Source organism: Corella eumyota, chromosome 4 (genome assembly GCF_963082875.1).
Source record: "Corella eumyota chromosome 4, kaCorEumy4.1, whole genome shotgun sequence".
Taxonomy (NCBI): Eukaryota; Metazoa; Chordata; class Ascidiacea; order Phlebobranchia; family Corellidae; genus Corella; species Corella eumyota.
The window spans coordinates 13,212,405-13,226,959 of record NC_137493.1 but is presented as its reverse complement, the minus strand read 5'-3'; the positions used below and the strand labels follow the sequence as shown (position 1 = coordinate 13,226,959).

Genomic DNA, 14,555 nt, shown 5'->3' with positions numbered 1-14,555 from the left:
TATGTAATATTCCTAGTTAATGTTTATGCATATCTTTATTTATTTATAAAAATTTATGTTAAAAATAATCAAATAATTTCGAACCATATTTTATTTATCAAATAAATCTAGTTGTTTTTATTCTTATTTGACCGAATTTTGAAAGACGATAACTTTTGTTCTTTAAAAGTAAAAGTTCTAAATTTTTAGTATGTTTGTTATTATCCCAGCGAATCGCAAACCTCCTATTTACGACATTTAAATGTCACTAATTACTAATTAATATATTTTATTATTAAAATTTAAAGATTAAATTTTCTGAAATTTTAATATGTTGTTGGTATTATTATTTTGTATGTTGCTATTTAAAATGAAGATTTAACTCTAGCTAAATATCGTTTAATCATTATTTTAGTTTTTTTATAAAATAACGAATCAGTGTAAGTTTAACGCTTGAATAATTTAATAGCGTTCTGGTCGACGTCAAAAATCGTCCTTTTCGCTGTCTATTAAAGTAAAAAATATTGGTTGAAAATTTAAGTAAAATGTTAAAGTATAAGTCAAAAATGTGTAAAATTTTTTTTTTAATTGTTTTGTTATTATTATATTTTAATACTCGTTTGATTACTAAAAAATTAAGACCGGTATTTTGCTTTTAAATTTAGTTTACTTTTCTATTACAATATCAATGAATGCGTGTTCGCTTGTTAAAATTAGGTTTAAATATAAAAAAAGTTCATATTTAAATTTATAATTTAATTAATAAACCTACTAAATAAATTATATTTATAAAAAAGAATCAAACGATTTCGAACCATATTTTATTTATCAAATAAATCTAGTTTATTATTTTTATTGATTCTTGAATAAACATATAACTTTATTTGGAATTTCATAGCAATTTATTAAAATTATAGGAATAAATTGGCCAGACACCAAACGCATGTGGTTTGGCATTGATTACTTTACCTATTTTAAAATTACCAAGTTATAAAAAAATGTATTTATTTAAATTTTATTAAGGTTCAAAACCTAAATTGCAAATCAAACAATGCAACTTTTAATTTTGTAACTTTATTTAACTTATTAAGCTAGCTAGTTGGAATGCAAATATGAAAGAACTTTATTATAACTATGATTCAAATAAAGCGATTTTTGTTAACTAACTATTTTTAAGCGTTTATGTCCAATTTTAAATACGACTTCATAATCGAATTTAGCATTGGATTTTATACACAATTTTGTATGATTGAATTGGCACTTTCCGTTGATTCAATCTAAAAAATAAAACGTTTTTAGATTTATACGATAAAGTTACCTTAAAAATTACCCTTCTTTAAAACAGCTTAAGATACAAAAATGTTGGTTTTGGTTTCTACTTATATCACAACTTGAATGATAATTTGACAACATCCACTTTTACATATGCCACAATTTTAAGTTTTGTGCTATTTTAATTTCGTAGTTATAGTAATTCTTAACTTAGAATAAAAACAAAAACAGCACACAAATAAAGCTTTTTTTGAAACATTCTACAATAAAATTTAAACCTTTAATAGCTACACACATATACATGTGTGTATTTTTTATGTGACAAAATATAAGTAACAACACAAATTAAAAAGACAATTTTAAGCCTACCTCCATTTCTTGCATATTTTTCTGCCACAGGGAACTCTGTAACTTTCACGGTACCCTCGTCGCACAAACTTCTGAATAGGTACCCGAGTGGTAACTCTTGGACAAGTACTGAGTAAAATAATCAACATTACTTAAAATGTTTAAAAACGGAAGAACGATGGTTACTAAGTGGCACATTCAATAAATACCGGGTAGTATTGTTAAAATTAGTATTCTAATTTTTGAGAAAAAAGATTGTGTAAATGTAATCTGTTTTAGCCATTTCTGAACATAAAACCTAAAAAAATGTTATGTCATTAGAACGGATTAAACCTGAGACCCACAGGACTATAAACCCAATGCCTTGACCAGTAAGCCACGTGTTTATACAATTTATGTTTCACGTGTTTGTACAATTTATGTTTCACGTGTTTATACGATTTATGTTTTACGTGTTTGTACAATTTATTAAATATTCAGACTACTATGGCCTTAACGTAACCAAAAAACTTAAATATTGGGTTTGGGTTCAAAAATAATTGTTAAGGTATATTTACACTATCTGGCATCTAAATCCTTTCGTTCCTTCAGGACACAAACATCTGTTTCTCGCTAAACATGTTCCTTCATTCTGACACGACGGCCGACATTTTTGAATAATTTCTACAAAAAAATGTCTCTCTTATTTACTAATGTAATATAAGAAAAAAATTGTATTTCTTAAAAATTAACAAAACCTGTCTGGCAATGACGCCCGGTAAAACCATTTAGACATTCACATCTGTTCTGATCTATACATTTTCCACCATTCTTACATTCCGTACTACATCTAAACGGACTGGATCCTTACAAAAAAACAAGAAAGGTTAACACATAGAATATTTAATCGATAAAAAATACCTATAAAAAAAATTTATCAAAAAGCAACTTTATTTTCAGTGAGGTGTCACAGGTATAACACCTAGCTTAATTGCATGGGGTCCTGGGTTCGATCATCACTGCTCGAACGCTGTTCTTGAGTATGGCTTTAAACGTAACTTTAGGTTAAGAACGACAGTTAAATTTTGATTATTTAACAAGAGTGTTCAGGTCGTGAAATCAGTCTTCACAAATGGAAAATTTATACAAAAAAGTTTTGAATGTTCAATAAACAATTTACTTGTTTGACATCTTGATCCCATCCATCCCTCGACACAAGTACATTTATTAACATCAAAGCAACTGCCACCGTTTTTACAGGTTGGTGAACACAGTGGACTCTGGCAAAATCGACCAGTATAAAGATGAGGGCATTTACATTGGTTTGGTGCAATGCAGCGTCCTCCATTCGCACAGGGAGGATTACAACGAGCTTGAATGCAAAAATAGAAATATTTTTAACAAATAACGCTATAGACATATAAACCGGCAGCGTGGTGTAGTGGTAAGAACACTTGCTACACCACCATGAGGTCGTAGGTTCAATCCTCCGTGCTCTCATGCTATAGCGCCCTTGAGTAAGGCGTTAAACGGTTGAACTCCTGCTGAGCAGCATAATTACTGAGCAATTATAATCTCTATAATATCTCAAACTGCTTAAGGCAACTCGAGACTGGGTCGAAGTAACAGATGTTACTGTATGTTTAGGTCGCACATTCGACCTTCCAATATCAAGGATAAAGATATACAAAAAAAATGACTTGTAAGACATAAAGACGGTGTGATAAAAAGAAATTTTACTTAAAAAACGTTAACTTAGTTATTTAAAAAAAGATACGCAATAAATTAACCCTTATTTTTTAAATAGACAAATATAAATACTTGATAAAAGTTACTTGAAATTAAAACAAACCTTCTGTGCAGTGATCACCAGCCCATCCTCCAGTGCACAAACACATGTTAAATCTTTGACATTTACCACCATGGGCACAAACTGGGCTACACATTGCTACAAAACAATCTATATTTTTACAACACAAAAATGCTCCAAACAAGCATCTATAATGTAGTCATAACTATAGCATTGGTTGACAGGCTTAATCCTAAATTTCGATATAATGAAATGTTTTATCAGTTATTAACTTGGTTTTTAGCTCTAAGGGAGTTTGTACCGTTTTTTACATCTTACTGAAGGCTGCAACAACTAAGACACAGTTGAAATCAAACAAAAGCCATTATCTACTGATATGAAATATAGTTTCAAATTAAAGTCTCACTTTTCCGTTATCACGCAAAAAAATTCCATACAAAAATGTAAAACAATAACAAACCTGTACACTGAGGTCCCGGGTAACCACTTAGACAAGAACACGTGTTTGGAGCGGTGCATACACCATTGTTTAGACATGGTAACTCGCATACTGGTTGGCAAGTATATAAACTGTCGTTTCTTCTTACATAACCATCATAACACTCACATCTCCAACTACCGGGTGTGTTCACACAAACTTGCTCGCAATTGCCATGTGAGGTAAGACTACATTCGTCGACATCTAAGACATTCACAAAAGTTCCTATTTAAAGCTGCTTCGTGGACGATATATATTAAAATAAATCTGACTGTCGTTTGAGGTGCGCGGGTTAATTAGCAAAGGCAAATATAAATTGCGAAGTGCAACCATACTTCTACAATTTAAATGTCAGCCGTAGGGCAGGCTATAGACTATTGTACTATAATGTTAAAATAATTTTATGTAAAATCTGGTAAAAATTAAAAAATCCAAAAAAGGCCTTTTTGCATACATATAATAACATGAAATTTAACAACTTTTAATCAGTTTTATGAAATTGACCTTCCAAGACTTGCTACTTACCGAGGCAATGATAACCATCGTTTTTAATCCTAAACCCAGTACGACAACCACATTTTAATTCATTTTCTTCTTCTTCACAAATGTGCTCGCAACCACCGTTCTTCACATCACAAGATGTTATAGCTTTACAATAAAGTTGTTTTACAGTAAATAAAGCAAAAATTGCGATATAAAATATAAATAATTTTTTTGAAACAGTCAACACCTTAATAGTTTAAAATATCAACTAATTGATATGCTAATAAACCAAGGTTATTATACAAAAAAAATTTTAAACTTCAGGTTTTATGGTAATTTAAATAAATTTACCTTCACATGTTGAGTTATCACTACCCAGCATCATATTAAATGGACAAGCACAAATATATCCACCAGGTTGGTTAACACATTCATGACCGCATCCACCATTCTGTACCTGACATTCATTTACATCTAAACAATAAATATATAAAATTAGATCGTTTTGGTAAATTAATTTATATAATATATTAATTCATTGCTGTGAAACTCTAGAGTTAGCCGCTATTATTCTTCTGCTAAGCCAAAATCAATCGGTTAATAGACTATCGGGGAATTATAATTAAGCAAGATTAAAAACTGTTGGCAACTTAGAACTAGGTAAATGTAACAAATGTTACTCATGTTTAGACTATAAAGTCGGCTTTTTTACAACAAAAATTATTTTTTTATAGAATTTAAATGTTTTAAAGGCCCGTGGTACCTAGCTAAATTTTTACTGAGACCATGTTGTTAAACATTTTAAAAATGGGTTAAATTTAGCAAAAAACTTACTTAACAACAATTTATTTATATATACTTTATATTTTAAATTTGGAAATTACCTTGACATGAATGTTCGTCTAAGTGAAGTAAAAAACCTAATTCGCAGGAACAGAAATAATGACCCTCAGTATTTGTGCAAAACTGATCACAAGCCCCATTTTGAATCAAACATTCGTTTGTATCTAAAAAAGTTTTAAATAAAACCTTAATTTACCTGCATTTAAAACCAAAAGCTAGTAGTTTTAAAGAAATAGGGTTTAACAATAATATGCCAAGGTACTTTAAGCATGAGCTTGGGTAACGGTAGTTACTCTTCTATGTTTAGGCTGTGAAGTCGGCCTTTCCACGTCAAAAATAAATAAACATAAAAAAAGTCGGATTCAAGTTATTTAAAGAAACTTACCCTCACAAATTCCTTCTTCACTTAAGTGAAATCCGGACAAGCAAACGCACTCAAATCCACCCTCCAAGTTAACACACTTAAACTCGCATAAGTCTGAGTTCAAACTACACTCGTCAATATCTAAACAAAACTCAAAATTAGCCTTGAGTAATGAACTTTAAAGTTTATTAAAAGTTAAACAGTGTTTATGTACTTAAATAGTTCAAGGTAACTTTAACTGAAAACAGGATTTAAGTAATAACCTGTACAATTTCCCTTTCCTCCAGTATAGCCTTCTGTACACTGACAAACAAAGCCGCCGTTGTTGTTAAAACATGTTTCAAGGTTCACATCACAGTTATGAGCCCCAGTAACACATTCATCAAAATCTAAAAATTATATATTTAATAAAAAATTAATTTTACCTGTTACATTAACGTGGTTTAGTAAATGGGAATAGACAACAACGTATTTTTTCGATTTGAAGGCAAATAATTGTTTAAAAAAAAGTTAACATAAAATGTTTTATTGTTAATAAAAGAGCATTTTCGTGAATAAGTCAGTAATAACATGAAAATCACAGGTTTCCGTGGTCTATATATTGCGACCTTTTATTTATGTGGTTTTTGTAAGAAGTAATTAAATATATTTATATATAACATTAAAAATAAAAAAATTATATTTATAAAATTTCCCAATAACCTTTTACAGGTCAATAACATTCACGTATTTCATATTTTGTTTTAGAACATGACGGCATAAGCTACCGAGCGCATAGGTACGCGCTTGTCGCTACCGCTTTTGCCTACGACCATACCACGTTGAGTACACCCCATCTCGTCCGATCTGGGAAGTTAAGCAACGTCGGGCCCGGTTAGTACTTGGATGGGTGACCGCCTGGGAATACCGGGTGCCGTAGGCATTTTTATTCAACTTACCAAAATGTGGGCTTTAGTATAATGAGTTTATTACTTTGTTTACGATGATAACATTTTAGTTTTTTAGTGTTGGTTACCTTTAAATTTTTATTTTTTTGTTTGTTTGATTAAATACACGACTGGCATATCAAACGAATGCTAGAGGCCCCGCTAAAAGCTAACCAGCAAAATGAGCCAAAATTGTGGTATAAAAACAATTTAAGATAATGTCGTTTGCCTTTGTTTTAAATCTACCGGGTTTGGTTCAACAGTATTCAACAAATCGTGGTAAAAACACCAATATTATTAAAAAAACAAACAAATCACAGGTCGTGGTGTGCGGTGTTTCTTGTGTTGTGATAATATTACAACAAGTGATTTTTAGTGATAAACTTTTTAAGGTATTAATTTCGTTTTTTCTAAGAACTAATTTAAATATATTTTAATATCATATCTTTAAATCTAATTACTAAATAACTTTATCATAAAAAGTTAAAACGGGGAATATTTATAGAATTTTCGAATTTTTAAAATGTCGCTACCATTCGCACATCTCAAATTTAACTTTAAACATGACGTCATACAATAACGAGCGCTTAGGTACGCGTTTTTCGCAACCGCTTTCGCCTACGACCATACCACGTTGAGTACACCCCATCTCGTCCGATCTGGGAAGTTAAGCAACGTCGGGCCCGGTTAGTACTTGGATGGGTGACCGCCTGGGAATACCGGGTGCCGTAGGCTTTTTATTTTTGATTTACTTTAAACGTTGACTAACAAATTTTAGTTATCAAAAGCAAGAGGCCTTTAAAATATTTTAAGATTTGTTTAAAACGGTTTATGTTAATACACGACTAGCACATCAATTAAGTACTACACGCACTACAAATTAGACTAAAATCGTGGTATATAAAATAGTATTGTATAGTTATTTACAATAAAAGATGTAAGTAAAAATATTTATAAAAAATAAACATTAAAATACTGGTTGTGGTGTAGGCCTTTATTGTGTTGTGATAACATTACGAAAAATGGTTTTAATGGTAAACTTTTTATGAGGTCAATTTCGTGTCGTTTTTACAAAAAATTATTTAAAACATCGTTTTAAATCAAATCAAGATACTAAATAAATACTTTACAAAACGTTAAAACGAAGAATTTTATAAAATTTGATAGTTTTTTAACATGTCGCTACCATTTGCATATCTTAAATTTAACTTTAAAACATGACGCCATAAGCTATCGAGCGCTTAGGTACGCGCTTTTCGCTATCGCTTTCGCCTACGACCATACCACGTTGAGTACACCCCATCTCGTCCGATCTGGGAAGTTAAGCAACGTCGGGCCCGGTTAGTACTTGGATGGGTGACCGCCTGGGAATACCGGGTGCCGTAGGCTTTTTTTTTTAACTTACTTTAAATGTTGACTAAAATATTTTGGGTATTAAAAATAAAATGCCTTTAAAGTTTTTTAAATTTGTTTATTTTTTAACAGTTTATGTAAATACACGAATCTGCCTTGATTTTCGGGATCTCTACTACTTTCGCACGCCCGAATTTAACAAGGCGTTATAACCTAAGTATGGCAATTGTTCAACCAGACAAAATTAATTGAAATATGTTTTAATGAGTATAACTTATTCCGCTTTACGAGTCAGATGTATTAATGGGTAAACTGAATATGTGAGGGTTAGGGTAAGGGTTTAATTTATGCAACCTCTTTGTTTAATTACATGTGCCGTATTTTGGTTACACACCCTGTTTATGTGGGGCGTGCGAAACTAATAGAGATCCGATTTTCGTAGCACGTCGTGCTAGTGTATCTACATAAACTGCTAAAAAAAATTTAAAGGCAATTTGCTCAATAATTAAAATTTGTTAGTCAAAATTTTTGGTGAGTCAAAAAAAAAGCCTACGGCACCCGGTATTCCCAGGCGGTCACCCATCCAAGTACTAACCGGGCCCGACGTTGCTTAACTTCCCAGATCGGACGAGATGGGGTGTACTCAACGTGGTATGGTCGTAGGCGAAAGCGTTATCGAAAAGCTCGTACCTAAGCGCTCGGTAGCTTATGACGTCATGTTTAAAGTTAAATTTGAGATGTGCGAATGGTGGCGACATTTTAAAAATTCGCAAATTCTATAAATATTCTCCGTTTTAACTTTTTATGAAAAAGTTATTTAGTAATTAGATATAAAGATATGATATTAAAATTTATTTAAAATAGTTCTAAGAAAAAAAAAATGAATACCTTAAAAAGTTTGTCACTAAAAATCACTTGCTGGAATATTATCACAACACAAGAAACACCGCACACCACGACCTGTGATTTGTGTGTTTTTTTAATATATTGATATTTTTACCACGATTTGTGGATTACTGTTAAACCAAACCCAGTAGATTTAAAACAAAGGCAAACAACATTATCCCAAACTGTTTTTGTACCACAATTTTAGCTCATTTTGCTGGTTAGCTTTTAGCGGGGCCTCTAGCATTCGTTTGATATGCCAGTTGTGTATTTAATCAAACAAACAAAAAAATAAAAGTTTAAAGGTAATCAACACCAAAAAACTAAAATTTTATCTTCGTAAACAAAGTAATAAGCTCATAATACTAAAGCCCACATTTTGGTAAGTTAAATAAAAAAGCCTACGGCACCCGGTATTCCCAGGCGGTCACCCATCCAAGTACTAACCGGGCCCGACGTTGCTTAACTTCCCAGATCGGACGAGATGGGGTGTACTCAACGTGGTATGGTCGTAGGCGAAATAGATAGCGAAAAGCGCGTACCTAAGCGCTCGCTAGCTAATGACGTCATGTTTTAATAATAAATATGAAATACGTGAATGTTGTTGACATGCCAAATATTACTTGCAAATTTTATTAATTTTTTTAATTTTATAACTAAATATAATTAAGTATTTTGATATGATTTAAAAATATAGTTAAATTGAGAAATGACGGTTTAAATATGGTACAGCATGGGAGGAGTGGGGGATCGTACGCACGACCTTATGTGTGATGTAGCAAGTGTTTCTTACCACTATACCACGCTGCCGGTTATTTTAATTATAGGTGCAAAATAACAATAAACTTGTTTTACCTATGCAGTCGCCACCACTCTGTATATACCCTGTTGCACACTCACAAGTATAATTTCCAAGTCTGTTGACACAAACACTAGGTGGGGTGCAGGTTCGTGGGTTTAAACATTCGTTTATGTCTAAATAAATAATTTAAAATGTTAAACAAAGCGAAAAAATTAAAAATATTAAATATAAAGTTTGCTTTGCCAGTATTGAATAATATTAAAAGCTGTTTGATAAAGTGTTAGAACACTTGGTTATGCTACATAAAATTCTAGGTTTGATCCTTACTGCATGCTGTTTGATCCTTACTGCATGCTGTTGCATGCTGTAGCCACTGAGTAGGGCACAATAAACATTACACCTTCTGCTGAGTCCAATCAGCAGATTACCTATTGGTCAATTATAACCAACATTATTCCAAAATGCCAAAGTCAACTTAGTTTGGGTAACAAAAGTATGTTAGGGGCGTAAAGTCGGCTTTCCCACATAATGGAAAAAAAATAAAATTAAAGTTTTAAAAATGCTAATAGCTGTAATATAATAACAATACTATACCTTCACATGATTTTCTATCATTGGATATTTCGAAGCCTTTCGATTTGCAATTACAAGTATAACTTCCATAATTGTTAACACATAGATTTCCGTACAATATCTTGCAAGTATCAGAAAACTGACACTCATCAATATCTAAATAAAATAAATTTAAAAGTTTGAAAACAATTGTGAAAATAACCAGCTAGTTAAATATATAATTCATAATAACTAAAATCTTGATATTCAAATTTTAGTTTACTTTGGTCAAAATTATATTAAAAAAGAACAATGCACTAATACAAAAAAAATTAAAAAATGTAAAGAAGTCGTTTTAAAAAATGGTGTAAAGTTTTAATTTTTAGAAAGTTATTCTTAAAAAAATGTATCTAAAACTCACCTTGGCAAACCTCTCTGGACCACACAAACCCAACCCCACATGAGCAATAATAAGAACCAGGACTGTTATAACAAGTACTTCCTATTCCTTCGCATGAATGTTGTTCCTGGTAATCACATTCATTCAAATCTACAAAAAAGAATCATTGATTTTCTGGATTTTTAAACGACTTGGTCAATTGAGAGTTATAAGAAAACTAAACAATATTACTATAAAAATATCAAAAAAGCATTTTTTAAGCCTGTTAGGTCTAGGAAAATAAATATAATATCATGGCTATAAAAAATATATTTGTTCTAAAAAAGATTTTTTTATTTGGGATTTTGCGGATCAATGAAAAAATTAATAAGACAAAATTGAAAAATTTTTACCTTCACAAATGCCAGCTTGTGAGATGATGTAACCTTTCTTACAAATACATTTAAAAGTTCCATCAAGATTCACACAGTTTCCTCCCTCCCCACATATATTTGTATCCAGTAAACATTCATCCAAATCTAAATAAAAATATTTAAATGTAAGATCAAACATTTCTAAATATCAAGTGGTTAACTTAAAAATAAGTTAAAAAAGGTAACAAAGGCTTACATTTTGAAAAGTTTAAAGAAAAAAATTATTTTTTGAATTAAGACACACAATTTTTCTAGAAGTATTTTTTGTTTATATTTTTTTTTTGTTAATGTGAGAAGACTGACTTTATAAATTTTTTCAAAAATAGGTAACAGTCACAACTTTGACTTAGCCCTAGTTTTTTACCAATGCATTCTTTAGAAGTTTCATCTAACTGATAACCACTCAAACAAACATAAAGTTGTTCTTGATTTTCATTATTATTTGTTTCGTCATAATAATTGTCATAAGTGTTTTTTTTTTCAAGTACTAAAAATAATTAAAAATTAAATTTATTTAAGAAGTTTAAATAAAATATCTGCCATTTGCACATTGTTTTTTTGCACAAATATCTGCCATTTGCACATTTCTCATATTTTAATACGTATTGGAAATGTACATTTTTATCTATGCATATGCATTATACTTAATAAAGTTATAATATTTATACTTACCTTATCAAATTACATATTTACACAATAGCTTACTTTTACAATTTCCACTTTCCCCAGTATAACCTGGCTTACATTGACACACATAACGCCCATCAGTATTAAAGCAATTCTCTGAGTTAAAATCACAATCATGTACTCCCAACGAGCACTCATCCAAATCTAGAATGTAAATTTTAAATTGTATATTACATAAAAACTTACTCTGTTTATATATATTATTTACAAACTATGATCTGTAAAAAAACAGGGTCTTAATTCTATTTAGTTCATGTTATTTTTAATAAAAAGTTAATATTATCCTGAATTGAAACAAACTAGATCAAGAAATGTTTACAATGCATGATGTAAATAAAAATGTTTTAATATTGGGTACACAAAAATCTAATAAATTACCAAACGATGATACCTACCCAAACAAGTAACTCCACGTTTGATATAACCAGAAATACATTCACATGAGAAATTACCGATTGTATTTACACAGACACTAGGGGGCGAGCAAGATTGGGTGTCCAAACATTCATTTTTGTCTATATAATATCCAAAAATATTTTATAAATTTAAGAAATAAAAACAATTATAAAATCTGTATTTTAACTTACTAATGAACATTCTTTAAAGGGGTTTTAAATTTGATTTAGTTTTATATTCCAAATATTTTAAACTTTACTAAAAAAACATAGGCTTTACAAGTTACTCAAACATTTTTATATACCTTCACAATCACGCAGAATGTTATTAAATTGAAATCCATCTGGGCAGTGTTTTATAACAAAATCATCTGTTTCTTCAGTAATTTCAACTGCCTCTGTAACTGGAATTACTATTTCTAAAAAATAAATATATATATAAAATCAAGGGTAATACTTTATAGCACTTTTGTTTTCTAAAAATATTAAAAACAAAGCCATTAGAATTTTTTTAATCAAGTAGAATTTTTATAAAACTTAACCAAATTATTTATATGGCACAAAAATACTAAAAAGAAACAGATAAAATTTTTATGTTTTTTTTTAAGTACCCTGGCAATTCCCCCTCTCCCCAGCATAGCCATCTTTACAATGACAATCAAAACTACCGTCAGTGTTGACACAATCTTCCGAAATAAAATCACAATCATGTGCTTCAACAAAACATTCATCCAAATCTAAAATAAACAAGTGACAAGATAATGAACCGAACCTTATTTATATTATAATACAATAAAAATAATATATCAAAAAAAGTTTAAAAGCAAACGCTTGCATATAAATATTTATATAAAGGTATTTACAAATTTTAGTTTACCCAAACAAATGCCTTGATGCTTAATATACCCAGACACACACTCACAAGAGTAATTACCAATTGTATTTACACAAATACTAGGTGGAGCACAAGTCTTACTATCCAGACATTCATCTAAATCTAAATCAAGACAATAAAAAAATGTTTTTTTTAAATATAAAATTCCTTAAAATACACATTTTTTTGTATATATCTTTATACTAGATGTGAGAAAGTCGAATGCGCGACTTAAACATAGAGTAACATCAGTTACTCCGACCCAGTCTCGAGTTTCTGTGGCAGTTTGGGATATTATACATTATAATTGCCCTATAATTACGATTAAGTGCTGGCTCAGCAGGAGTTAATACCGTTTATAGTGCCTTACTCAAGGGCGCTACAGCATGAGAGCAGTGGGGATTGAACCCACGACAAACCCATGTGGTGTAGCAGGTGGTCCTACCACTACACCACGTTGCCGGTTTGTTGCGACAGAGTCATTGAAGTAAATTAAACCAGCTTTTATTGTTTTAAAACTTTACCTGCACAATCACGAATTCCATCATCATATTCATACCCAATTGGGCAAACTGAATCAGAATTTGTATCATCATAATAATCATCATAATCATCTTTAAAACAAATATTATGTTTTACAGTTATTAAAATAGTAGGTTAAATTATATTTTTATTTTATGAAACTAGTATTTTTATAATTTATTTATCTTGATGTGGGAAGTTTAAAATTAACATCACAGCTTAAATTTGAGTGTTGGCTCGTCGTAAGTTTATAACATTAATACTGCCTAACTAAAAAGCCAGAATAACATTAATACTGCCTAACTAAAAAGCCTAACCCAGAACCTCATGTAATAAAACCAAGTGTTCTACAAGGTATACCTACATAAGGTCCTTGTGAACGGACAAATAATAATGTTATATTTAAAAAAAACTAAGTGTTGTTTGTAACCTTATATTTGGTAAAAATGATTTACCTTCAGAATAATCACCGGGATCTAAAAAGTTTGTTACAGAATAATCCCCGATAGGAGAAAACTGAAAGTAAAGTTAGAGTTATTAAAATTTTTTAGAATGACAAAAGTTAAGCATGTGTTTCAGTAATATCAAAATAGGGAAACTTTATAACGTGTTGCCAACCATTTTTTTAATTTGTATTTCGCACTCAATAAAAAAATACCATTATTTTAAAAGCATTTTTTTAAGTAATTAAATTATTTTATTATTTTAAAAAGATTTTAACTGGTTTTAAAAATTAATTATATCTGTGTGCAATGCGAACTAACCTAAAACTTTATTTAAATATACAAAAAAACACGCTTTTACCCATTTGCAACTACCTTACTCAAACATTTTATTAATCTTCTTGCGACGTGTTTAATAAAAATGTTTATTTTCACAGAAGATTAGCAATTATTGCAAACGCATGCTTGTTTAAGGTCAATGTGTTGCTATTTTAATTTTCTCAAAACTTACCAAAAAACGATTGTCGGCGTCGTCTTGAAGATTAGACAACCTTTGAGCTAAATTCAATTCAATTACCAATAAACACAATAACATAAAAGCACACCACTTCATTTTTGTTACTTTTCCGTAAGCTCGTTTCTAAAGAGCGACCTAGATTTGCGAACGAAAATTTTCGCGGTGTTTGAGTTGGTGACGTAAAAGAATTGAAGCGTTTACAACGAAATCCGAGACTGTCTGGCTCAGAA

The 14,555-nt window shown here is 30.4% G+C and overlaps 1 protein-coding gene and 5 non-coding genes across 6 annotated transcripts; 3 read left to right on the top strand and 3 right to left on the bottom strand.

Annotated features, from left to right (window-relative positions):
* Positions 1 to 803: 803 nt before the first annotated feature.
* LOC145749990 (uncharacterized) lies at positions 804 to 14,458 on the bottom strand. The gene is made up of 25 exons (XM_082565893.1): positions 14,320 to 14,458; positions 13,821 to 13,881; positions 13,368 to 13,457; positions 12,847 to 12,966; positions 12,581 to 12,706; positions 12,275 to 12,388; positions 11,970 to 12,089; positions 11,593 to 11,718; positions 11,252 to 11,374; positions 10,867 to 10,992; positions 10,496 to 10,624; positions 10,117 to 10,251; positions 9,576 to 9,695; positions 5,820 to 5,945; positions 5,578 to 5,697; positions 5,234 to 5,356; positions 4,701 to 4,823; positions 4,392 to 4,514; positions 3,849 to 4,070; positions 3,431 to 3,526; positions 2,759 to 2,950; positions 2,337 to 2,444; positions 2,157 to 2,262; positions 1,621 to 1,728; positions 804 to 1,256 (listed from the first exon to the last, which is right to left on the bottom strand). Exons 1-25 carry the CDS (start codon positions 14,419 to 14,421, stop codon positions 1,196 to 1,198), a joined length of 3,000 nt encoding a protein of 999 aa, XP_082422019.1. The 5' UTR covers positions 14,422 to 14,458; the 3' UTR covers positions 804 to 1,195.
* On the top strand, positions 6,360 to 6,478 carry LOC145751689 (5S ribosomal RNA). The gene has a single exon (XR_014283750.1). It is a non-coding gene; the product is annotated as a 5S ribosomal RNA (ribosomal RNA).
* On the top strand, positions 7,099 to 7,217 carry LOC145751686 (5S ribosomal RNA). The gene has a single exon (XR_014283747.1). It is a non-coding gene; the product is annotated as a 5S ribosomal RNA (ribosomal RNA).
* LOC145751711 (5S ribosomal RNA) lies at positions 7,753 to 7,871 on the top strand. Its single transcript, XR_014283766.1, has one exon. It is a non-coding gene; the product is annotated as a 5S ribosomal RNA (ribosomal RNA).
* On the bottom strand, positions 8,382 to 8,500 carry LOC145751710 (5S ribosomal RNA). Its single transcript, XR_014283765.1, has one exon. It is a non-coding gene; the product is annotated as a 5S ribosomal RNA (ribosomal RNA).
* LOC145751704 (5S ribosomal RNA) lies at positions 9,119 to 9,237 on the bottom strand. Its single transcript, XR_014283761.1, has one exon. It is a non-coding gene; the product is annotated as a 5S ribosomal RNA (ribosomal RNA).
* Positions 14,459 to 14,555: the final 97 nt, after the last annotated feature.